The 26,947-nt window shown below is 45.7% G+C and overlaps 1 protein-coding gene across 2 annotated transcripts; it reads left to right on the top strand.

Moving 5' to 3' along the window:
* Positions 1–851: 851 nt before the first annotated feature.
* On the top strand, positions 852–21,695 carry LOC126527254 (uncharacterized). Of its 2 annotated transcripts, XM_055068631.2 has the most exons (8): positions 853–1,716; positions 1,827–2,142; positions 2,269–2,372; positions 3,624–3,763; positions 8,029–8,131; positions 9,515–9,682; positions 19,458–19,608; positions 20,679–21,695. In XM_055068631.2, the coding sequence occupies exons 1-8, from the start codon at positions 949–951 to the stop codon at positions 20,921–20,923; spliced, it is 1,995 nt and encodes a 664-aa protein (XP_054924606.1). In that variant the 5' UTR covers positions 853–948; the 3' UTR covers positions 20,924–21,695. The 2 variants fall into 2 exon arrangements, with proteins under 2 accessions (XP_054924607.1, XP_054924606.1); XM_055068632.2 differs by lacking the exons at positions 3,624–3,763; positions 8,029–8,131 and having other exon boundaries at positions 852–1,716.
* Positions 21,696–26,947: the final 5,252 nt, after the last annotated feature.

Here is a 26,947-nt window from a genome sequence, read left to right on the forward strand (position 1 = left end):
AATTAATAAAATTTATCTACACTTGGTTTTTTGAACACGTGTATATACTTAATTATTATTAGGCACAATCACCTCTTAATTATTTTCCTCGCGCAAACACCGCAGAGAGTTGCAAGCATATTGCAGCGTGATTTCATTTGACATGGTTGGTTCGTAATAAAAATATTTGCGTTGAAACCAGTTGGCCTAGTCAAACCGAAACAAAAGGCCGAGCAACCGAGCAACATCGTGTGATTATTGCAGGAGACAAGGGCGCAGTTGGTTGTTTCGAGTAGATATATCTGTCGACACGTTGATATTGTGTTCCAGCTGCTGGATTTATACCTCCATTGCTTTAAACATAACTACCGCGGGCCATGGAAGATTTTTCTCCCTTCCTCCACGCAGTGGATAGATATTCAACGATGGACGAAAAACTCGATCGCGTTATATTGGACCTGCAGTTGGGAAACCAAGCGCGGCCTAGAGTCGGCGTATATAACAATGACTGCAGTCACTGACGGGCAAGCAAGCATGCCACAATTGGGTCAATAAATGTCCCTTTAAATAAGAATTTATTGGCGAGAACTTGCGCTTGGGCGCGATGAGACGCCCCTGCAGGAAGGTACCCCTACTGAAACAACGTATTGCTGGTATTGCGTATTGCGTCGTCTGCTCTTAGCATGAGCCAAGTCACAGTTTTGTATCAACTAAAAACACACGTAAAAATAAAACATATAAATCTTAGGTGTTCTATATACAAAAAAGTAACAATATCTTAATTTTATAGTTGTTTTCTTTCATTTACACGAAGCTGACAATTTTAACAGCGGGGGCTGTTGAGCAATCCGAAGCAAGCCAAGCAAGATCCATCTCCAACGTTTTGTCCCTCGGTGACAGCTGCAACCTCATGAGCTGTTTACAAACACCTTTTCCTCGGGCGGCCAAAGAAAAGGACAGTCGTTTTCAATGAGTAGTGGGCCAATCGCCCTCGCGGGACATCGCCTACTGCTAAGTTTTCGAAATCGCTCATGCTGCGCGGCAAGCGGCTGCATCGACCTGCTTGTGCGTCAACCGCTCTCCCGCCGCACCACCACCACCACCACCAGCAGCAACGCTCGCGCCGGCAGCAGCATGTCGCGCGACGTGCGCCCCAGCTGCCCACCGATGACAGCCATCGTTGTATCAAAGAAGAACCTGCCGTCTTTCTCCGAAAAGAGAGCCACACCGCCGCTCACCGACGCCCTCGCCGTTAGCATGCAGGCACGGAAGACGGGCGAAAACCCTGGCGGCGTGCCTTCGAGTACCGCCGTTGAGTCCGCTCTCCGCTCTGCTCTCGGCATAGGGCATTCCGAGACCGTTGGCCCGAGCCCCGCTGCGACAGTTCCCCAGCCCGTACAGCCGTTGCCGGAGGCCAAGGAAGGTGGCAACGTTTCCTCCCAGGACCCCGCCATACTCGACTGGAGCCTATGCAACCCCGCCTTGGAGGAGACCGTCGTCGTGACCAAACCTGAAACCAAGGCTACTTCAACCCGTATGTTGCACCTGCTGCACGGTGACGGTGGTGCGAAGGAAGGCTCGAGCGAGGCAGACGGAGCCGAAAATTCTGCGTCGGACATCGCGTCGTCCTCTCCGCGCAAAACGACGGAAGGCGACCCTGGTCCAAAGACTGTCGCGGCCGAAGCCGGCAGTGCTGAACCGTCGTCGATGGCCGGTGTAAGACGTCCTTTGGCCGGTGTAAGACGTCCGTTTTGAGTCGAGACCTTGTGATCTTTTTTGCCCCTCCGATTTTGGTGTTATTTATGTCCGTTGTAATAAAAATGAGTGCCGATTCTTCCCACCTGCAGACGCAAGTCGGTGACGACGCTGGCAGAGCGGCGACCAGTGCGGCGTCTACGCCTGCCAAACGGTCCCGCCTCAGCTGCCCGCGAAAGCGCGTGCCAAAGCTAAACGCAGCTGTCGTACGACGGGAACGGAGCCTCTCTAACGACGGCTCTAGTTCAGACGAGAGCTGCTTGGCCGTTGACGGCGAACCTGCCGGAGAAAGCGAGGTTGCTGCTGGGTCTGGGTGGATTTCCGAGCTACCCGCTTTACTTCCCTCAGCTGACACCGAGAATGATGACGACGACGACCCTGTCTACAGCCTCAAACCACTGTTTGCAGGTTCGTTAGAGAGAGAGAGAAAAAAGGACGTTGCAAAATTGTTTGGGTTTTGCAACTTGTACGTGGCTTGTGGAAAAACGTTCTAACATTCCTTCAGCTCATATCTCTTTCTTCTTTTCATTGAAGGCAAATTTGGGTCGCCGTCGTCATCTAAGAAGTCAAAGAGCACAAAATCTGCAACGACTACACGGCCGAACTGCTTTGTGGGAATTCAAGTGGATAACATAAACGTGAGAGCAACCTTCTGTCTGATCTACTGCTTCATGTCCATTTTGGACTAAAAGATAGCTTAAGAGCGTAATCAGTTTTCAATTCAAGACGGCTCTTATTGCCGTCTCCTATGTTACGAATGCAGAAAACCCTTTATTTTTATAAGTATTGTGGTTACATGAGGAAGGTAGCATCCATCATGTACATGAAGAAAACCATCTCTTCATGTTTCTTGACGTAAAGCTACTACTTTGCTTAAACGTCAAGGTGATAATGCAACATTGTGCGAGGCAGACTCACTATAGCTTATCACTTCAGTGATATGCTGGAGATGTTGGAGATGCTAGCCTGGCTAATTGCCTCGCTTACTGCAGGTGCTGGGTGATAATTATGATATACTCAGTGATCACATAAACACAAACAGCACATGCATGGAAACGTACCACGGTCGATGGGCACGTTGATGCTGCATTCTGGATTTTTCAAGTGTACTCATGGTATTTGAAACACTTCACAGGTGCTTTTCATCATCTATGATTACACATGATAGATCAAATTACTGCCAATTTTCATAAAAGCCGACAGCATGAATATGCTCCAGCTTCTGAGTTCACCTGAATTTATATGCAGGATAAATACTTTACATGACGGCTTCAGATACAATTCCGTTGTACATTCTAATGTACAACGGGTCATACAAGGCTATACGCTTTCCCTGCCACAACAAGAAGTCCACATTAACACCGAACAGATGCAATGACTGATGAGCCCCATTTCGGCTACCGTAGTAAGGCAGCCTTCAACTGAAATTAGTTTCTATGGTATTACATGCCAAAAGCAAGATATGATTATGAAGCACACCGTAGTGGGGGCTCTGGGTTAATTTTAACCATCTGGGGTTAACTTACCCAGGTTTAACTGGGTTTACTTACCCAGGTTTACCCCAGGTTAACCACCTGGGGTAAACGGGGTTAACTTTGACCAGCTGGAGTTCCTTAAGGTGCACCCAATGCACAGTAGGTGGGTGTTTTTGCATTTTGCTCCCATCGACATGCAGCTGCCGCGGCCGGTATTTGATCCTGTGGCTGGTATTTGATCCGGCGACCTGAGGCTAGGCAGCGCAACGCCGAAGCCACTACACCACCATGGCGGGTGTTTTCAACTGTACTTGTGTTGCATGGCACCCTTTACAAACATGTTCCCCGCATTTAACTTGCAATATCTGAACAAACTACCTGAATGAAAAATTAATGAGAGTGTGGTTTTACCAGGTCCACAGAACAGCGAAGAGGGTCCAGGACCACATGCGGATCCAGGAACCAAATATTGAACCAGCGCTCCTGCCCATAGCTACGTTGCATATCACCGTTGTCGTGTTTCGGGTGAACGATGGTGATGACTCGCTACAGAGGTATATACCTCCATAGATCAAAAGCATGGCAGTTTGGACGAGTTGATATGTCATTACTTTTCTAGGCTTGTAACGCAGCCCAGAAAGAGCAAAAAGGAAAGTGGAAGGGGTAATGAAAAGGAATGGAGCACTCACTCTGTTCTCTGCTCCTTTTCATTACCCCTTCTACCTTCCTTTTTGCTCTTTCTGAGCTGCGCTACAAGCCTAGAAACCTCCATAGAGTTATCAGTGTCTCTGTGCTGTGGCTCTGCATAGATAACAACATTGTGTCCAGTGTTGTCGTAAGACATATCTGTTTTCGTTAGGGGTGTTTGAGTAGCAAAATTTTCTTATTTGATATGAGTAGTCAAGAAAAACTAACTTAACATGTTGAATCGAATACCAAATATTTTCACTTTCAAAACACAATGACATGAAAGGTTTTATGAAGTTTGGTTGCAAAAAAGAAAAAACTCATTTATGTTACCTGTTGCATATAATGCCGTTAACATCTGAATGTCAGGTCAACTGAAAGGCTTGCGAGCAAAAAACAATAAAGAAGGTGATCATATATGGTGCGGCAATGGGTAGGAAAATAATGAAACACAGGAGCAGCACTTCACCAAATGCACATTTTGAGTGTTCTGCTTTTTGTAGGAGTACAGTGCAACAGCACCGGGCGTTTGTTTTAGAGGAATCCAAATGTGGTGAGACACGTCTCATAATAAATTGCGTTGCCTTCATCAAAACAACAAACTTTTTAGGCTGCATAAGATGGGAACATGCTTCTTTAATGACCGGAAGCTATTGTATCAAAGTGGTGTCCTCCATGCCCTAATGCACTGGTACACCTAAGGAATGCCTGCACAACCGTAGTAATTACCCTGCAGCAGAATCAGTTGGAAAAGTCTCCACTTGCCTCGGTCTTTCTCCCGGTAGACTGCAACAGCTGTTGCTCTCCCTTACAATATTTCAACACAAACAAATGTTCAACAACTTTGCATATGGTGAATCCTCAAAATAAATATGTGGCTCAAATAGCAGACGTTAGACTCACATTGTAAATTTTGAATCTTCACACACCTGTAGTTTTCATACATTAGCAAATACCTGTTGGCACGCCGCAGCACAGGGTGCCCCTTGCCTTAGATTACACAGGCAAGAGCATGTAGTCAACCCTGGCCGCATGCCTGTGAACTTCTCACTCTAAACCTTCCGGTTCTCACCTCTTGAACAGATAGTCTGTTCAACATCTAGACAGCTTGAGACATTTGCTGATATATGATTATACACCACAGTTCATAACATATACTTTAAAGCAACCTTTAATTGACTTATCTGTTCATCGTGGCTAAACAATGCAGGGAAACATGTACGAGGGGGAAAGGACAAGGCAAGGTACTAATTTTGGCTAAAATTTATTGTCATGCATATATATATATATATATATATATATATATATATATATATATATATATATATATATATATATATATATATATATATATATATATATATATATATATACATACACACACACATACGCACACATATATTGAAGCGGTCTGCGCTGGATGCATGAAATAAGATGAAGTGGACTAGGGGAGAAGTGAGGAGAAAGAAGTTTCGATAGAATGGCAGACGGCACCCGTCTCACTGAGATTGTCATTTCTGCTGCCATTCTAGTTAGGAACGCTACATTTTGGCACATCCGACAGTTTTAAAAGACCAGACATCCGGGTGACGTTTTTTGTCGACCAGGCGTCATCGGAGTCTGATGTTATCACCCGAGACCAAGCGCACGGTGAGCCAGCGACGGGCCTTCCTCCCGAAGTTAGTTCTACCATGCTGATCAACGTGGTGCTGCAACAAGCTGTGATCAGCTGCCAAGTCCTGGTGCAAACAGGATCGGTGACAGTGAATCTACAGCTCCAGACACTGAGTGAACTCGTTCTGAAACACATACAATGTGGTACCCTCAAAGAGGAAATGCCTGCCGGGAAGGTGAACCTAGACTTGACTGTTATAGAACTGCAAAGGCACATTATGCAACAAAATGAAATAATGAGAATTTGGCCCAAGCGCTTAATCGTGAGAAATCAGCGCGAGGTATTGTTCTACCACGAATCAAGCAAGAATCCAGAGGCAATCAATCATATTAAGTTGTGGGAAAGTACAGAAGAGCTACAGTTTATCAATGGAAGGTATCACATACCACCAACTGTGGTTCTAAGGATTCTTCATCTGTACCACGACACTCCTGGTTTGGTCGGACACGATGGTTTCTGGCACACTTATAAGAAATACATGGCTGGGCATGAAAAACGACGTCAGCCATTGCATCCGCACATGCCACCTCTGCCAAGTGAACAAAGTCAAATTCAAGCAATCGACAGACGTTATGACAAACACTGAATATTCAAGCGTCCTGTTCAAAGTAATTCATTTGGACTTCGCAGAGCTCAAAAATAAGGGGGAAAGGAGTCAAGTGAATGCAAACTTTCTTGCTCTCCATAGATGAGTGCACAGGGATGGTTGCGGCTAAGGTTGGCAAAGAAGACGCAAACAGCATAATAGATCTCCTCAAGGCTGAATGTTTTAAACACACAAACACGCTAGTCTGCAACAATGCGCCGGCGTTCTGGAGTGCCAAGCTATCAAAGTGGGCACAGAAGCTCAGGATGATGAGCAAGTATTCTCCATACCACCCGGCAGCAAACGGCCTAGCGGAATGTGCCATACAAGACTTCAAACGGTATCGGAATATGTATCCAGACTTTGTCAGTGGCTGGAAGTGCAGTCTCAAGGCCGCTGTGAAACATCACATACACCACTGGTTTAAGCTGCAGTCCTAATTTTGCCACTTTGGGTACAGCGCCCATACTTCCTGCAGATCGTGGGCTAGGCCTCCTAGAGAACCTCAAACTCGCTGAAGTAAGGAAAAGTGTCAAAGAACAGGCAGTCTACAAGTGCCGCATGAAGAGAAACCTTGATAAAAGGCACAGTAGCAAGATACTGGACATACAACCTGGAGGCTGTGCCCTTTAAGCAAAGGAGCTGTACCTTCAGATTCTAAATTTTACAGACCATTTCAAGTAACTAAGACTGCATCCCAGCATGGAATATTGAAGAATGTCTGATACATCGGAGCCTCGGGTCAAATGGAGGAAACACATTCAAGTATTAACCCAGGAGGTGTAATAAAAAAAGTCCAGAAGAGTGAAGTGGTCTGCACTGAATGCATGGAAGAAGATGAAGAAGTGGGCTAGGGAAGAAGTGAGGAGGAAGAAGTTAGAATAAAATGGCGGACGACACCCGTCTCACTGAGATTGTCTTTCCTACTGCCATCATAGTTGGGAGCACTGTGTGTGTGTGTGTGTGTGTGTGTGTGTGTGTGTGTGTGTGTGTGTGTGTGTATATATATATATATATACACACACACACACACACACACATGATATAGTATCACGCAAAAAGCATAAACAATAACTAGGAAAAAAGGAAGCTTTTCTTGTACTTGTATATTATATCCTGCGTATATATTCGAATAGCAGCCACCTTTTGAAATTCAATGCATTAAATACGAGTGAATGCATCATGGAAAGCTAGAATAAGACACTTTTTGATGCCATAAACATAATATGCCCCCATGACCACCCACTGGGGGAAGTGATGCATGACTTAGTCCAAGACGAGGCACCACGTGCGGCTGCCCGTGGTGCGCTGAAAAATTGCAGACGAGATGTGCTGGGACTTGCATTGGGGGGGGGGGGGGGGGGGGGGGGGGGGTATCTGCTAACCACCAGGCGCACACGTCATCTGCTTAGTTGCTGTTTAAAGGCTGCTAACAAGAAAATTAGAGAAGCACCTTCCTTGCAGCTTCGCCAAGATTTCTTGATTAGTAAATACTAAAGTACTATTTGGTGCATAGCCTACGAAGGACGTGCAAGTTTAACTGGAGCAATAAGAGGAGACCAAAGAAAGTGCTCGTTCTCTCTCCTCTTATTTGTCCCGTCGATTTTAAACTTGTGCCTCCTATCCTTCATAAAAATTTAGTAAATACCACTCACACACACTCAAATTAGCCTAAGTGAAATTTCTTTACAGCTGAGCTTAAAGCTGTGACCATATCTTAAATATAAGGATGAAAAAAAAAAAAAACATTTGCCAGGAAAGTAGAAAGAAACGGCTCTTCTGTGAGATTCGTTTAGAGTGTAGAAAAGCACCGTCAACCTTTTCGAGAAAAATGAAGCAGCCATTTAAAGGTATTACTGAATCACTTTCAGAGCCAAGGACGCACTGAGTCGCGGTTACGAGGCAATCAAGGATGACCTTGAAGCCACTCCCCTTGTGCTGCACTTTGAGGGGCTGGACCACTTCGAGAACGAAGTCAGTACATCCGTGTGACCTAAATAACATACGTGTCGCAGCTTTGAAATGGTTATATACAAAATCTCGATTTAACAAACACAGATGTAAAGGAGTATGAGTAATATGTGTTGCTGATATAAGTGCATAACAAATACCTATACATAGTATGCATGTGACATCACATCCGCTGCTGTCATCTGCTTCCGCCATCTTGGGGTACCTTATCAACAGGCGCGCCCATAGGCCTGTAGGTTCCCCAAGATGGCGCTGCCGTAAACCGGAAGTCGCGGAGTATCGTTGAATTACATACGTGCATACTATGTATATGCTTATAAAAATTATCAGATATAACAGTGCTGGAGGCAGAAATTCTTTTTCAGGGGTTGGGGGTGCAGGCAAATGTTCTTACACATCATTTCATGACAGGTTTCCTGGTGCACAGGTATTGTGAGGAGTGGGGTCACATGCCCGGTGTGCCCCTCCTCCACTGCCTAAGTCCTTAAGATATAACGAAGGTGTTTTTGTGTAACATGTGGCTTTGTCATAACAATGTTAGATTATAGTGCTAAATATTCTAAACAGTTGATGATAACAGTCATCACCAATTAGCTGTGCTTTAGAACCCTTAACGGGTCTTACATTAGTCAACAGACATAAGAGTGCACTACACATTGGTTGAGTCATACGTAATTCATCAGACATGGGACAATCTATATTAACACAACCTCAGTCTTTTTCATTAAAGTTGTAGGCCTAACAAATAACGCTGCTTGGAACCATGTTGTCAAATGATGTCTTCTGTAACATTTGTAGACACGGCATGATACTTGCAAATAGAAATATACATGCCGGGCTACCATTATTTAATTGTGAATTTCAAATGTGTTGACAAAGAAATGTAATTAGCGAGCTCAATGTAATTAGCGAGCTAACATTTATTTTAGCGGACATTTATAATGTGCTTTGTGTAAGTATTTTTAACTTCGTCTATGTCGTCCTTCTTTCCATAATGTATAGTTTGTATCCTGAGGATACTGTAAACAAATACAGGTCACTGTTTTGGGCAGAAAAGAATCATTGACAACATTCGATATGAATGGCAGGCTTTGTGCTGCTCCACTGATGTGCATTAAAACATAGCCTTTAATACGCCGCTATCTGTACAGCAGTGAAACGTGAAAGACCGTGTTTACATTATGTTGTAGCCCAGCTGATGGTACCCGTAACGCACATATGTGAGCCTGACCAGCTAGCATTGTCCAGGTACAGTGTGAGGCGCCTAAACTTGTGCAATTATTCAGAATGTGACGCACTGCTTTGGAAACACTGTGATAGCATAGAAGCCTAGGCTAGAGGCATAAAAGTGAGTCGTTTCATAAGGTTGTGATGTTGTTACCCAAGATCCTGTATGCAAAGGTCGTCGGAGAAGACTCACTGTCCCGGCTCAAGGCTCTTAGACATGTCTGCCGTGAAGAATTTAAAAAAGCAGACCTGGACTTGACGAGAGGCAAGGCGTTCAGGCCACACCTGACTTTGGCAAAAATCAGCAGGAAGATGAGCCGAAAAAACGTATGTAGTGTGCTTTCTTATGTTTGCTTTCCTTGTACCATAATTGAGGAGTTGAGATGACACTTGATATTTAACATTTAACCCATTGACTGCCGTTTCTTTTTTTATTTATTCATTCATTCATTCATTCAATGGAACCTCACCCCCTGCTGGTTTTTAACACATGTTAGTCCAGTGGACATTTCATTTCGTGCGAGGGTGGGTGCCTGAGTTATCTCGGGAGTGCCTACGTAAGGGTTTAAGTGAATGCTTTGTTGTGGAATAAGAGACGGAGAACTTTGAACTGATGGAAAAACGACAGACGTCCTTTCGCTTCGAGCGCATCAAGAAGACTGCTTTATTTTTCACTAGAAGGTATGGGAAATGGGAGAGAGTAGTGAGAAGGAGAAAGTCATAATACACCATGCCACACAAGCATTCTTGCACCACGTACGTGCCAAAAGCCATCGCCACAGGCCGGGCTGCCAGCGTCATGAGCCTCCGGGACATAAACGCTTGAGTGCAGTGGGGCCGTGCGGGGGCCCAAGGACCCGCGTGTCCGCAACTCCCCTGTGTGCAATAAAGTTATCACCACCACCTCCACGCTTGGAACGCACCACCGCACCGCCGGTTCGTTTGTATACGTCGCGCCCGCCAGTAAGGCACGTAGTTTGAGGGGTATCAAGTGTCCGGCGCCTCTGAGAAGAAGTTCTCCTTGCCACTTCGTCGGTGGCCCGCAGCGCGGGGGTTTATCAACTGTCTGGCGCCGCTGGGGAGGGGGACCCTGGCTCCAGAATGGAGGATATACAACAACCTCCCCCGGATGAGCGAACTATTATTGAGCTCATTGCTCTACAATCTCCAAGGGATACAGCAGCTGTATCGGTCGCTTCACCTCAGTTCCCCCACTTAATACCAGTTTGCAGGACCGCACCCTGCCATCTCTACCCTTAAATGTTTCCTTAATTCTGGCGGTCTTCCACGTGTGGCGTTTCAAGCGGTCTTCCTTCAGGAGCACCAATGCGCCTTTCTTCAGATCACTCGATGTCGTTGGTCAGCACATATGTGCCGATCTGAGCTCCAATAAGTACTCTTTCCGCCACCGTCTCCAGAAACCATCGGCCATGGCAGTCCGGTACTTCCAGCGTCGTGAGAGATGCATGCCACCGCCAGGAATTTCGTCCGGCAGCAGGTGTGGAGGAAGAGTCGTCAACCTTCTTCCGACAAGGAAATGAGCCGGTGACAGCGGTTCTGGTTCTTGAGCATCATCATATATGAAAGTCAGAGGGCGTGAGTTGATCACGGCCTCCACCTCATAAAGAACGGTGGTCAGTTCTTCGAAACTCAAGCTGCTCCGACCTAACACCTTTCGCAATGCTACTTTCACAGATCGCACCATCCGCTCCCAGAATCCACCCCACCAAGCTGCCCGTTCAACAATAAACTTCCATCTGATCTGGTTTCCGGCGAAGTATGACTGCAATTCCTCGACTTGTAACAGCATGAACATTGCCTTTAGGTCCCTGGCTGCACGCTTGAATGTGAGCGCATTGTCCGAATACACCGTCGAGCAAATTCCACGGCGTGCCACAAAGCGTTTAAAGGCCAAGAGGAAGGCTGTAGCCGACAGGTCGCTGACAAGCTCAAGGTGGACGGCACGTGTCACAGCACATGTGAAAATAGCGATGTAGCAATTTTTGCTGTCGCGTGACTGTTGACAAATCAAGGGCCCTGCAAAATCGATGCCAACGATGTCGAACGGGTTTCCCTTTGTCACTCTGTCAGCTGGAAGTGGTGCTATTGGTTCCGTAGCTGGAGGGCAACTTTGCCTGACAGACGAGGCACTGCTTGATAATTTTCTTTACGGCCTGACGTCCTCGAATAATCCAATACGATTCTCGCAGCTGTGCTAGAGTATCGCGTACGCCCGCGTGCAGCATTCTCAAATGTTCCTTCCGTATGAGCAGTGACGTGATGGGGTGCTTGCCAGGAAGAACGATGGGATGCTTAGTCTCTTCGTTGTTATCACTGAATTGCAAGCGTCCACCAACTCGCATGAGGCCCTCTTTGTCGAAGTACGGGTTGAAAGGCAAAACAGGAGAGCTCTTGTGCAGCGGTCTTTGATTCTTCAGGTTTGAAATGTCATCGCTGAACGCATCCTGTTGAGCTTTAGCCAACCAGCATCTTTCGGCGCTGATTACTTCTTCAGCTCGTAATGGGCCGATCGTCCTTCCTTCTTTGTTGTGGCAGTTATCGACAAAGCGGCGGACCCACGCGGTTACTCGCACGACTTTGCTGAATGAACTATAATTCTCAACATTGAAAATTGCCATGGATGACGATGATACTATGGGCATCACCGTCACCTTTCGCTCCTCCATTTGGCACTCCCTAACCTTCGAGCTCGGCTCACTTATCATTGGCCAACACTTGTCGTCCTCCTGAAGCCAACGGGGTCCTTTCCACCACAGTTCGCTTTCCCGCAGGGCCGATGGGAGAATGCCGCGGGTGATTAGGTCAGCGGGGTTGTCTGAGCCTGGGCAGTGTCTCCAATCCCTGGGATCTGTCAGCGCTTGTAACTCTGAGACTCGATTTGCCACGAAGGGCTTCCATCTGGCAGCGTTTCCCTTGATCCAGTACATAGCTACTGTAGAGTCAGTCCAGAGGATGGTAGCAACGTTCTTCAGATCCAAGGCCTTGGCAACGTAGTGGCATAGTCGCGCGCCAATAAGGGCTCCCATCAGCTCCAATCGGGGCAGCGAGAGCCGTTTCAAAGGGGCCACTCTTGATTTAGCCATGACCAAGCTGACATTTGTTAGTCCGAACGGAGACTTGGTCACGATATATGCGACAGCACCATAGGCCTTCGGGCTTGCGTCACAGAAAACATGCACCACTTTCTCCGTGTCATCGTTTCTAAAGTCTGCCGCTATCAGTCTTGGAATAGACACTCCTTCGACGCATGGAAGCTCCCTACACCAGCAGTCCCACTCAGGCTGCAATGTCTCAGGCAAGGGATCGTCCCAACCAATTCCCAACTCCCACAACTTCTGGAACATTACCTGTACGCATAATGTTGTGGGAGCAATAAATCCAAAAGGGTCGAAAATTCTTGCCGAGACCTGCAGCACAAATCTCTTGTTGTCGGCTCTTGCGGAGAGGAAGTCGATGAGTGAAGTTAGGTTGTATTCAAAGTGGTCAGTCTGAGCATTCCAACCCACTCCCAATACCTTTGTAGCTGCAGCATGTCCAGCACCAGCCTTCGTTCTCTCCACATTGCCATTCTCTAAGAAGTTGACAAGATCGCGGTCGTTCGACATCCACTTGTGTAGCCGCATCCCTGCTTTAGACAATATATCTTTGGATTCCTGGCACAAGACTTTACCCTTGTCAAGGCTGTCAACCCCAGTTACAAGGTCGTCCACGTAAAGATGCTTGCGCAGAATACCTGCAGTTTCAGCATACCGTTCCGGCAGGCCTTCAAGATGATGTTGCAACGTTGCGGCCAAGAGAAATGGGCTCGACGTGACACCGAACGGCACGCGAGTCATGCGATAGGTCACCACAGCTGGAAGCTCTTCCCCTTTCTTTGGCGTCATAGCGTACCAGAGAAACTGCATAGCGTTCCGATCGCCCTCTGATAGTGATATTTGGAGAAAGGCCTTTTCAATATCCGCAACGATGGCAATGTTGTAAGTGCAGAAATCGATCAGCAGATCAATGAGCTCTGGGTTTAGGTTTGGGCCACTTTCCAAACATTGTTCAGTGAGAGGCGATTTTTGGCACTTGATGATGCATCAAATACCACCCTCAGTTTTGTCGTCTGGCTTTCGCGACGAACAACTGCTTGATGTGGCATATAGTACACCAGACCTTCCGACGTGCCGCAGTCCTTGCTGGCTGGCTCTGCATAGCCCTTTTCTATGTAGTCTCTTATGCAGGCGTCGTATTCCCTAATCAACGAACCTCCTTCCAAGAGGCGCTTTGTCTGTGCTTTAAGACGCCTTGCTGCGCACTCGTAGTTGTCGCCAAGCTGGTAAACCATCGAATTCCAAGGGAACGACACCTTATAGCGGCCATTCTCAAAGTTGACGGTTTCTTTATAGTGCTGAAGGACTGCGTCCTCGTGACGAACTGGCTCATGTTCCTTGATACCGATGTGCTCGAGCTCCCAGAAAGACTTTAGCTGTGCTGATATTTCCTTGTAAATTTGTTCACTCACTCCTATCCGCATCACGCCAGCAGCCGAGGAGCAGACTCCTGTTGACTTCCTTGTGCCGACCTGGCCCTGGACTGTCCATCCGAATACAGTCTCCACCGCCATCAATTTGGAGCTGAGACGCTTAGTGGATCCCGTGACAATTTCCCAGTAACGATCAGCGCCAATCAAAAGGTCAATATTTTCGCTTTCGTCGCCCCGCGAGGCGTCTGCGACTTGGAAGTGAAATTTTGAAAGTTGAAGTAGAACAGAATTTGATGGAGCAGCCATGATATCTGCACAGATGCAAGGAACCTCCAGCGCTTCCACTCGCACCCCTTTTCCGTCGTACTGGCTTCTGAGCCACAGCTCCACTCGACGCGTTTTTGTGCGTGTGGTGGCTGATGTCTCACCAAAGGCAAATATTTTAAGTTCCTCTTCTCCCAGCACTTTTAACTGCAGCTTTTCGGATAGCTTGCGATGAATGAAGGTTCGCTGACTGCCACCGTCCAGGAGAAGCCTCACAAGCGTACGTTCATGTGGACCCTCTGTCCAAGCTCGCGCTGTCTGTAGGAGAAACTGCTGCTCTCCAGTGCACATCAAGTCATCTCCCGTGCCTAATGAGGACTTCAACACCGTGGCTTGCTCAATCACCGGTGACGAAGATGCATCCCTTTCATCAGTGTTGCGGTGTCTCCTAAAGTCAGGGTCACACATTGTCGTTAAATGTCTGCCCTTGCAATGCGCACACCTGAGCCACTTAGCTTTACGGCATTCTCTTGCCTCGTGCCCTTTTGTTGTACACCGGAAACATCGATGGTCACGCTTCAGCACCTCTCTCTTATCCGCCACAGACATCCTTGCGTTGCAGTTGCCGGTCTCATGGCCGTTCGAATTACAAAATAGACATGCTGTGCTGTCCTTCATCGTGGTGTGCAGTGCCGCTGCAGTAGGCATGTTCGCCGCTTTAGTGTTGCTGTTGCGCCTTTCCTTTACCAATTCGGCACTGTTGTCTCTCGGAGCTTCGGCCCGCTGTATGATCTCCCGCGTCGCAACCTCTTTTCTCAAAAAACGCAGGAACTCCTCCAGCTCACTTCCCTCGTTCGTAGCCTCGTTTTTCCTTTGGTATTCCAGACAAAGGTCGGCAGGCACCGCTTTCTTTATTACGGTCAGTAACAAAGTTCCATAAGTGCCAACACTCACGCCTAAAGAAGTGAGGCTGCGTACACCTGTCTCTACTTCGTCGACGAGGCTGCGCAGTTCACCGAGATTCCGTGAGTCACGCACTGGCTTGATGCTAAGCAGCCGTGACATGTGATCTTCTATTATAACTTCCTTTCTGCCGAATCTCTCCTTCAATAGCGAGAGAGCGACATCGTAGTTGCCTTCCGACAAGTCAAGTCCTGCTACCGCAGCCGCCGCCTTTCCTGTCAAGTAACTGTTGAGGTACTTGAATTTGTCTACGTTTGAGAGATTCTGGTTAGCGTTGATAGTTGACTGAAACTGATCTCCATTGAATTTGTTGATTTCAAGCTTTGGCAGCTTTACGGCGGGGCGTATTTGCGAATCGTTTGCGCTAGATTCTCTTTGATCTGAGGAGTTTAGTGTGCGATCTGATGAAACATTTGTGCAGCTAAAGTCGCATAGCATGCGTTGTACCTTTGTTTTAGCCACGATGATCTTTTCTCTGTACATTTCGGAGCATGCAATTTCCTCTTCGAAAGCTTCATCTTCAACGCCTTTTTCTATCTCCCGACCTAGCTCTTTCAGTGAGTCTTCTTTAAGAGTAAGAAGATTTAGCTTTTCTTCCAGCTCACCGATTGATGCGCTGTCGTCCATGGTGGATACTTCATTGATCAGCTTGGTTGTAGATGATCGCGCCACGGCCCTTTTTCGCTTGATTCTGTCGATGTCCATCTTTTGACGTCCCTATTCCCGGGTTTCGGCACCAAAAAATGTTGTGGAATAAGAGACGGAGAACTTTGAACTGATGGAAAAACGACAGACGTCCTTTCTCTTCGAGCGCATCAAGAAGACTGCTTTATTTTTCACTAGAAGGTATGGGAAATGGGAGAGAGTAGTGAGAAGGAGAAAGTCATAATACACCATGCCACACAAGCATTCTTGCACCACGTACGTGCCAAAAGCCATCGCCACAGGCCGGGCTGCCAGCGTCATGAGCCTCCGGGACATAAACGCTTGAGTGCAGTGGGGCCGTGCGGGGGCCCAAGGACCCGCGTGTCCGCAACTCCCCTGTGTGCAATAAAGTTATCACCACCACCTCCACGCTTGGAACACACCACCGCACCACCGCACCGCCGGTTCGTTTGTATACGTTGCGCCCGCCAGTAAGGCACGTAGTTTGAGGGGTATCAAGTGTCCGGCGCCTCTGAGAAGAAGTTCTCCTTGCCACTTCGTCGGTGGCCCGCAGCGCGGGGGTTTATCAACTGTCTGGCGCCGCTGGGGAGGGGGACCCTGGCTCCAGAATGGAGGATATACAACATGCTTAAAATTTCTATCCATTACTTTCAGTTTTGTGTTTGCAAGATGAAGCGAACAGGAGGAGAAGGGGTTGAAGAAACTTATTTATGGGCACTGTTTTTATCAGCATTATTTTCCAGTTACGTGGTTGTAGAATATATTGGCAGCATGAGCACGTCGACATTCAACATCAAAATAAGGCAGCATACTGCAAACGTTAAAGACCTGCAATACCTGGCAGGTCAAGTATTCAGCGTCGGGAATAGTTTTACGCAGCCACCTGGTGGGGCTAGAGCAATCCTTGTTAAATAACTGCTGTTGAGGAGACCGCTGAGATATGTGAAACTGTAAAGTACTAATGGTTGATCGATTCCCTTTATTGAAACGGGTGGCACTATGGGCCTCTGTGTGGGATGAGGATAAATGAAGAGGGGGAAAAAAATAATAAAAGCAAACTGCTTCACATCTGGCAGTTACGCTAACTGAATGTGCGAATTCTCCCAAGGAGGTCAGCATCTCTCCGGCATGCACGTCGTTCCTGGGTGGGACCCACTCTTTGGAAAATGCAAGTACACAATGAAAATTGGAAGAAACATTTGGAAAATGCAAGTAAATAAAGAAAAAACTTGTTTTACATGTTACAAGCAAGGTTAAGCCCGTCCTAAATTTCCGCTGTGCTAACTGCCATTAACAAATGTAAATAGTTAGGAGTAATAATGTCTGAAGACCTCAACTGGATTCAACATATCACTAGTATTTGCTCTACCGCTGAAAAGAAGTTATGGTTCTTACGTCGCAAATTAAAACTCGCTCCAGCCCCTGTAAAGTTAACAACGTATTTAACAATAGTAAAGCCTACACTGGAATATGCAGGACCCTTACCAAAAAGGATTAATTCATAAAATTGAGCGGGTGCAAAGAAGGGCGGCTTGACTTATTCTTTCAAGGTGCTCCCGTACAGATTCTGTAACAGAGATGCTGCAACTGAATTTACCCCTCTCTTGCAACGCCATCGCATGGCCAGACTAAAATTCTTGTTTTTGCTTTCTTAAAATTTATTTAACTTTAATGCAGTGCAGTAGCTGATTCTGTGACAAGTCCACAGCCTACGAAGTGACCCCCGCAGAAGCTTTCTAGTCTCTCAATCTTGTGTGAACACATGCATACTCTTTCTTCCCTAAAACCATAAAAGACTGCAATGATTTACCGGATGCTATATGTGATTCTGAAACTTTAGAACATTTTGAAACCAAGGTTACAAAATATTTTCCAAGCAAATCCTCGTGGTCTAACATATCTCATGTAAGCTGTAGAACATATTATTGTTATGTATAATTTTGTGATGCATGTGATGTAACATGTATCATGTAAGTTGTCGAATGAAGTATTGTGATGCATTTTGCGGCTATACATTGCTGCTTTATGTTTGACATGATGGTTATGTCAGATTTTATATTGTAGTCATGCATGATGGCATGCTGTGATTTGTAATTCTGTGTATTCGCTATGCATTGCTGCTTTATGTAAGCAATCATTGGTTTTGTGCCATATTTGTACCCCACCCCTGTAACGGCCCAATCGGCCAACAGTACCTGCAAATAAATAAATAAATAAATAAATAAAATAAAGAGGTGATGGTGAACAGCTGGGTTGACCCCAGCAGTGCACGTACTGCAGACAACCTATGATGTTATTGAAGAAGATTCTCATTCTGCCGCTTGAATATTTTGTGGGAATCCCGTTCTCATTCTGTAGGTTTGTCATGTCACGAGCACATCCTCTGTCAGTTCGGCTTTTCATCTTGTAATTCTCAATGCACATTCTCAATGCAATTGTAAGACTCAATGCACATCTCCAGAGGATAATTGACCTGCTTCAGGATCATAGGTTCAGGCATTTCGAATATTCTTGGAGCTTCAAGAATCTTCATTCGCTGTCAAGCACTTCACCACCTATGTTGACAGATCAAATCAATCTACCGTGTTGATAAAAGGTATAGCAAACTCATAATGTATGCTGTGGGAGCCAGTTAATTAGCTTTTTTGGGTGTTCTTGCTATGCAGTTATTCTGTCGTGCAGAGAACACATCTTAGGGACATAAAACCAAATTTAGCAGCATGCAAGCAGTTTTAGAGACCCAATTGAACAGTGTCAAAAGGGAATCGTATATGAATCGAATAATGCCAGAAGCAAATCATATATTGCATATTTTTTGTCACAATTTCTAAATAATGTACAGACTTCTCGCCATTAATATTCAACAATTTTCACATCTTGGTATTCACAGCATTAGAAATTTTCTGTCATAACACTGTCCATTATAAGGCCTGCTTTACTAAAAACACAGAGGGAGCATTAGAAACAACTACGGTAAGCAATTTATTCCCAACCTTGGGGTTCTGCAAAGCATGCGTTACCATATAAAGGTCATACATGGTCATGCATTATCATATAAAGCTTGGAAAGGGTGCCTTTTTGTAGTAGTTATTACCTGTGTATACATTTGCAGCAAAATCATAAACTCATGTTATCTGTTGCATCGATAAACAGTACTAAACAGTGCCCATTGCCGAATGCCATGTCTAAACAACATTTTATTGCGAGTGATCTTGTTTAGTATTTCAGAAAGCCTGGCACTCTGAGCGACACAGCGTGGTCTGGCATGTTACGTTTGCTGTATGTTGGATGAAAGTTATTGCATTCTTGCTTAAATCTCATGTTCGATACTTAGACTGTGTGCACTCAACAATGTGAAGCATTAAAAAACAATTAGAAAAATATTCGGATTCTCAAATATGGTTACGAATCGAGTGGGACATTATTCGATTCATTATTCTGAAATTTCTTAATCACACGCCCCTAACCAAATCACTCCAATTATCAACTACAAATATAGTTCCTCAAATTCTACCACCCGAAATCTAGAAAGAAATATAACAGCCAGAAATGAAGGGGCCTACGTGTACATTTCTTTTGTGCACTCTTTAAGGGCTAAGCTACTAGAAATTCTAAATACTGTACATATTTCTGCACGCAATCGTAGCTGTGTGGCACACGATTTTACAAACGCTTTCGAAGCGTCCTGTTGATATTGTGATCTTTTTATCTGGTTTCCAGCCAGCGATAAAGAAGATTAAAGAAGAATGGTACACAGAGTTCAAAGATGAGCCCTTTGGATCACAACAAGTAAAGAGCCTCCAGCTGCTGTGTATGACAAAGCCGAAAGACGAACGAGGCTACTATTACTGCAGTCTGGAGCACATGTTTGGTAAGATTGGCAAGCGTACAGAGCTCGTGTATGAAACTCTGAAAATGTTTATCTTTAGAAATATCTTTTTACTGTTAGGGTTCATTCACATTGGCGACTCGCAGAGGTCATGCGACCAAGGTGGTCATGCGACCAAGGTGGTCGCAAATGGTCGCTTTGGTTGAAAAATGGTTGAGTCAGTCATTTGCTGCTCGATTTTTCAGTCACGTGATGGCAGTCACAAACCTACTCAATCTATCAGCACTGCAGGACATCTGTTTATTTTATCTGGCAGTTCGCGGTGCAAGAAGACATGAACAGCGTCAATCACGAGGCATTTTTGCTTGACGAGGGAACGGTTACACTTGCCAGCGTGTAATTGCAGTGTCTAATAATAATAAATTGATTGATTGATTGATTGATTGATTGATTGATTGATTGATTGATTGATTGATTGATTGATTGATTGATTGATTGAACAGCAGTCGCCTTGAGTCGCTCCTTGGTCGAAAGTTGTGGTCGGTTGCGCGACCTCTGCTAATCACCATTGTGAATGCACCCGTAGGATAACAACATGGGCAGCTTTGAGATATGGAGCCCAGTCAAAACTTTCAGTTAACAGACGCTCAGGGCTCATTAACATTTGCAAAAGCATTGCCGCGCAAGCAGTTCCGTTAGAGGAGTACTCACAAAAGTGTGTGGAAGATTTTTAGAAGCCCTTCCATGTGCTTCTCGCATGTGAAAGAATGGCAGTTAGCAAGGATGAAGGTTTTCGAACACTTATAAGAGATTTTAAACTACTGCTAAAGTTGGGCCTCTATTTTGTTGTAATGCCCTTTCGCTCGAATCTATGCCAGTCCTACACCAGTCTTATGTCAGTCTGCTTATACTTGAAGGATTCAAAAAATATTGTGCCAGGAGATTCATGTGACAACGTCCTTTAATAGTGACTATGTTTAGCAGTTGGAAAAATGCTTCAGGATGCCTTTAATGTGTAATATTTTCGTGTTATAACATAAGCACACACAAGAACTGGTTTTTTGTTGTACACCTCTTGTTATTAATAACCTCAGCCTCTTGTTTTTCTGCAGGTGACTTTTCTTCAAAAGACCAAAATAATGACGACCACAGTGAATGCTGCGCACCAGCATCATCAAAATCTGCACCTGGCAAGATTGAGCAGAAGTTACTTAAGTTAGATGATGCAAAGCGAGAAGTGAAGCGAAAGATATCGACATTGACAAACGCAAAACTACAGGAACTCTCTAAAGCAAAGCAGGAATTCCCTGAAGAAGAGAACAGTTCGGAAGATTCTGAAGAAGAAGCCTCTAAATAATAGGCTTTAGAATGTACATGGAAGTGAAATTAGCCTTTTTTATAGTTTCTAACTCACTGATGAGACAGAACTGGCATGGCACAGGGTTTCCTCCAGAAACAAAGTTTCTGGCAATGCAAAAACACATGCTATGAAAAGAGAAAGCTTTCTTTTTAAGCATGACATGCTTATAAGTAGCATGCGCCAGCAGATTTCAAGGAAGATTTCGAATAACTTGATTCAGCTTTTTTAATTTATTGTTGCAAATTATCACACGTGTAGGGTATCACCTATGAAACTAAGCCTAAACCTTCCCTTGCTCCCACTGTGTAGAAAAGCCTGACTAATGTCTTTTTTATATGAAATTTATCCTCTCAATCAAAAATTGAAAAATGAAGTTCAATCACAGCCGTTTTATACCTCATCTCACGCACAATGTCAGTACAAAGTTGAACAACACCTTTTGTAAGACTAACAAGTCTTTTTTAGTCATTTTTCACCTCATACAAGTAAAGATTAGAGCATTTTGTCCACCTCCATAACATCAGCAAACAAACTTGATGTACTTGGAATTGCATTTGAAGTACATATGCTCTTATATATGTTTGTCTCCCTAGATATTTAGAGCTGCACTTGAATGTGTTGTACTGTATTTTTTTATTCCTGCCTTCCTGCCATACTGCAGCTGTTACATCATTTCGTACGTGTTTGTCCCAAATTCCTATCTGTATTGCTCCGTGGGCCTTGAACGTATTTCAAATGATAAATCAATAAATGATGTGTCCGCCCAAAACAGTATGTCCCTAGAAGCCATAGTCGAAAGTTCTCAGCTCTACCAGCTGAATTCATTAGTCCACCAGGGTCATCTTGTGGTCAGAGAGGGAATCACTCTGGACTGTGAAGAAAGTGTGGGGACTACATGGATGATGGTCACTTCCAGCTTCACAAAAGATGCTGTTGAACAGCAGAAGTCGATCAAAAGGCTAGATCCTGAAGATGAAGATTCCCCGTCCTCTTAGCGGACTTTTTCTACAATAACAGCAATTGTGCATGAACCCAATGCCCCACAAAATCAAGCACTTGCCATTTTTTTGCTTTAATCTATTTACATAATGTAAAATGAACTACTCCACTTACTATGCAACCACGGGAATGATATGAACAAACTGTGTCGTATCCAAAAGGATAAGTCGCATTTTAATGACTCTTGCGAGTAGATATTTAGGCCCTTTCATCATCAGCAGCAGGAGCAGCAGTAGTCTACTTTATGTCCACTGCAAGACGAAGGCCTCTCCCTGCAATCTCCAGATACCCCTGTCCTGCGCCAACCGATTCCAACTAGTGCCTGTGAATTTCTTAATTTCTTCACCCCACCTAGTCTGCCGTCCTCGACTGCACTTCCCTTCTCTTGGCGCCTTTAGTATCTTTTTTACTCAAGATATTGCCAAATTTGGGAATTTTGGGGAATCATAAGTGTCAGGTTCAGAACTTTCCAACTCTGCAAAGAGGCATTACAATTCAGCAAGCATAGGACTAGGAGATTTAATCAGGAAAGATAGAGTACACATTGCATTAAATGTCATCATGCGCCAATTTTAGTTCACTGAAACACGGAGAACTCTCCCATACTCCCGTTACCCCGGTCCTACATCACATGAGCATATACCCTGTGCCTGCCGATGTGATAATCTCTTTACTCCATATAATCAATTTTGTCATATTCACCCATTCTGTTATTCTCGCACACACATTGCTGTTCTCATCTGCCAATATGTCTGCACATCATTATTCTGAACTATGTCAATGTATAATTTGCAAATAGCGCTTCTGCAAAGCTCATGCAAATTATGCAAACATTTCACTTCTACCGTAAACTAATATTGTAAAAGTTCTGTAAACTAATATGCTGCCCCACTTTAGAGAGAGCCTCTTTGACTTAAACTTGAGAGGTTTGGTGAAGTGCATTTTAGATGCTTTAATGGGTGCAGTGGCAGACGTACTGCTAAAGATAATTTATGTACACGCGTCGGCGAATCGCGTTCGCTTATATCCAGTGGACATAGAAGTTTCGTCTCTCTCTCTCTCTCACGGCAATGCCATGTTTTAGAGGACAGGGGAAGTGTTCTGTAAGAGTGTACCTAGTGGACATGTCCATTTCGTCTGCTGCTGATTGGCTGTGGCACCTGGTTTATGCAGACGCGCAGCCCAGCCCAGCCAATCGGAACTTCAACAGCAGACGAAATGGACGTGTCCACTGGGTGGACTCTTACAAAATACCTCCACTGGTAATTGTGCAAGTGATGGTCGGCGAAGAACGCCTCGCTTTTCAGAAATGTGCTGCCAACCCTGGGTAAAATTTAGCTCTCTTGCGCGTAACAAATTTCGTGCAAATCTGCTCTGCGGTTGCCGGTTTCACATGTTTCGAGGCAAGGTTATGACTGGTGCTGAGCAGAAGTCGCGGGGCGCGATAGCGCGGAGCGTTCGTTTGTTCGTTTAATTGTTTGCTTTGACAATTTGGAACAACGTGTCATTATTAAGTATGCCATGGTGGCGCCTCCGTCGGGGCACCAAATGGGCAACTAGGGGCATACAAAGAAAGCTGGAATCCGGACTGCAGTTTCCTGGATCCGAGGCTCGCTGAGGTCTTCGCGTGCCTGGGGCGTACAAGACTGGTAGCAGACAGCCGCTTTTATATCAGAACCTCGATCTCACTTAATTCACCTAGACACGTTCCGGCCTCGGCGGCGCAAACCCACAGATCGTCCTAGTTCCAGCTGTGATCCCCCTGCTGACCCCGGGGATTCTGCGCAGCCCGCTTTATTATAATCTCAGGTGTTCTCCTTTGCCGGTTGCATGAGCCCTCCTTAAGCAGCAATCGTTAAAGAAAAACATCGTAGCGTCATAAAAAGCGCCGCTCGACTGTATATGCCTTCTGTTTGCAAAAGTGCATGTCCTGTGGAATTGGCGCCATTTCAATGAGCTGTCAGTAAACTCGCCGGCACGAAGCGTCGCACTCATCTACCGCTCGTCTTTAGTTTGTTAAAATGACTACGAAGAGGATTGTTAAGCTGGATTGGTAAGTTATCGCTCTTGTGTAATATTGGGAACGTGTCTTACCACGACCGGAGCTCCGGTATGCCAGAGAGTGTGCATGAGAGCCATGGTGGAGACGACTGGCGAGCTTGGAGTTCCCGCGCCATCTCCGTGACGTCATGAAATATAAACGACGTCTTAACAGTTTGTCAATAAAAAAAAAAGAGAGAATTGCATTATTTTGTTAAAAAAAGAAAAACATGACCTTTGCAAACTTTCAAGCAAGAACTTGCTGAATATGCGACGATACCATACGATACCTTGTGACGTCATACTATTAAACCGGCGCTGCGGTTCGGGCGCAAAATTCAAGCATGGAAACTGTGCCCTTCACTTTCTTCGGGTAATGTAGTATCGAAAAAAGTTATATTTATAGATATTTACACAATAAGACGAGCTATACGCACAGACCACTGTGGCACAGGCAGAACAGCAGTCGCTATGGCACTGCACAATATAGTAAAAGAAGTTTTAAAAATTTTAGAACTCATTGGCAATAAGTTGCTCTTGACTTAAGCTTTCTTTCATCTTCTTCTGCTTCTCTTCTTTTTCCGAGAAGCATACGGATTGACAGATAGTTGGCTGACAACTTCGGAAATCACGACAGTGAACATTATTAGGAAGTAAGAATGAATCCGCTTGCAACAATTCAGCATTGTGTATGAGCGCCGGACAAGTCACATGCGATGTAGTGGTGATAATGTGCCGGGAACCGGAATGCTGTGTCGGTGAGGGTGTCGAACCGGCAGCTGGCACCATAAAGGGCAACCCGGCCAGGTGGCAACCCTAGAGCAAAGAACAGGCGCTGCATACGAGTGTACGCAACCGTCAACTCGAAACATAATTTGGTTGGGAGCAGTGTTGCGGCCAGAGAAGGTTCGTTATATACGGAACGTCCATCGACGTCGTTGATTCGGACAAGCGTTAATGAGAACGTATGGCGCCCGCTGTTGCCCGTCGTTTTTATTGTTAGGTAGGGTCATACAGAGCAATCACCGCAAGCAGCGTAGCCAGACCCTTTCTTTTTTTTTTAAGTTGGAACGCACCTGCCCGGTGTGAGGACGCACGGTCCTTGAGGACACGCAGTCTATTTGCACACCATAATGCCACATGATACGCGCAAGAATCTCGCTTATGCATGCTGGGAACGTAATGAACTGCCGACTGTTTCGGAATACCTCTGTGGAAAAGTTACGGTCGATGCTACATTAAGCTTTCCACCCAACAGCAACATCGCCAGATCAAAGTCTAGCGAGCTATGAGGGGGGGGGGGATCCCATTTCGTGGGAAAGGTTGCGCATTCTCGATGGCTTCTAGCCAATGCTTACCTCGATGCAAGCGTTTCTACCAAGTTTCTACGTTCTACATAAATATTTACTACAACTGCGCATGCCATGTCGCGGCCAGCATGGAGTGCGCGTCTGGCGTCTGCGCATGCGCGCGCTCCCGACCGGCAGTGGCTGTTGCGCGTTCGAACGCTGACATATTTGACCGGGCAATGTCTTGCTTGTCAGATTCGAGTAAGCGTAGAGTCCGAGCAAGGCACTGAACAGGCGCGCGTCTGTTGCTGCTCAGAAAAAAATAGTCTCATTTCCGTCGTAGCCCAAGCGGCTGGCTTCGGCAGGTCTTGTAGGAAGCTGAAACGACCGCAACGCCATCTGGCCAGCGCCAGGTGCCCATAGCGCAAGGTCTTCCCTATGTGAACAAATTCGGATCGGCACGGATATCGAAACGCCATTTTACCGCGATAGTGTTAAGAGTGTGTAGAAATAGCGTCGTAGAAAATCCGGCGTTGGCGTAGGCGTCGGCGTCCGAAGCCGAGAAAATCATCCCGAACCACGCATTTTCTATACGGCATTAAAGCTGTTCTTCTATTAGTAAAGTTGCTAATACTTTGTCTTACGTTCTTTACACATTTATTCCTCGGCATGTTGAGAATGACCGGGGTAGTTGGAGAAGTATGGGAGAGGCCTTTGCCCTGCAGTGGGCGTAATCAGGCTGATGATGATGATGATTTTGAGAACGGCAGCCCACAAACAAATGCCGTGAAACAAAACGACGACAGCGCATGCCTTTTATGTTAAATCTTCTCAGACTGAAATACCAAAAGTGCGAAACAATAACGGAAGATCGGCCCACGCGCGAGGCCGCGTTTCTACGAGAAAGCTCGCATTCGTGCATACATTTCGCCGCCAGCGTTTCCCGGTAAACATTACGGTCACGCGTAAGCTGCAGTTGCCCGGAAGCGTGAGAAGCAGTCAGGGATGTTTAAATTCTACCGCGTACCACTCTTAAATGCCAAGCTTACGCGTCCCCCAGTTCTTTCTTTCGATTATGTTCGTTGTTGAACACCGCGATAGAGACGGAACGTAATGTACACGACAGAGACTACCGATGTTCGATTCCCTTCGACATGCACCAACCAGCCCAGTTCAGCACACTCTTGACTAGATATGCTCAGTGTCCTGCGTCATTCCCTATAACGATGGGGTCTTAGCTACATAATACAGGTTCATAGCATGAATACTTAACATGTCCGATCGCCTGTTTGACGTTGAGATTCTATATTTCTATTCCAGATTCCATTTCCTACATTTCTACCACCATCGCTAGAAAGCACGGTGTAGTTTAAAGATACCAAATATGAACGGGTGCATATGTTATTTCAGACGGATCCGCGGCTGGGTCTGTTTTAAAATTGTACGTGTAGCTATACATAGGAGTCAACACGGGACTAGCCGCTCGCAGCCTGCTGTTTACCTGAACTGAACTTTGATTAGCCGTCAGTCATTTTAGATGACACGCAGTGCAGGCGGAACCGGAAGTTAGCGGTCATGAGCTGACGACAGACACGTGCAGGGGGCGCCGGCCGCGTGAAGACCGCGCCACGCCAGCTGTTCACTGCGCGTCATGTGCACAGAACACACATATGTATAAAACGCACGCCGCGGA

Source organism: Dermacentor andersoni, chromosome 9 (genome assembly GCF_023375885.2).
Source record: "Dermacentor andersoni chromosome 9, qqDerAnde1_hic_scaffold, whole genome shotgun sequence".
Lineage (NCBI taxonomy): Eukaryota > Metazoa > Arthropoda > Arachnida > Ixodida > Ixodidae > Dermacentor > Dermacentor andersoni.

Bases quoted from the DNA above. Each gene is read 5' to 3' on its own strand.
- LOC126527254 (XM_055068631.2), top strand. From the start codon at position 949: ATGAGTAGTGGGCCAATCGCCCTCGCGGGACATCGCCTACTGCTAAGT. The intron at 1,717-1,826 runs GTAAGACGTCCG...TCCCACCTGCAG, and splicing joins TAAGACGTCCTTTGGCCGGT to ACGCAAGTCGGTGACGACGC. The intron at 19,609-20,678 runs GTAAGATTGGCA...GTTTTTCTGCAG, and splicing joins CAGTCTGGAGCACATGTTTG to GTGACTTTTCTTCAAAAGAC.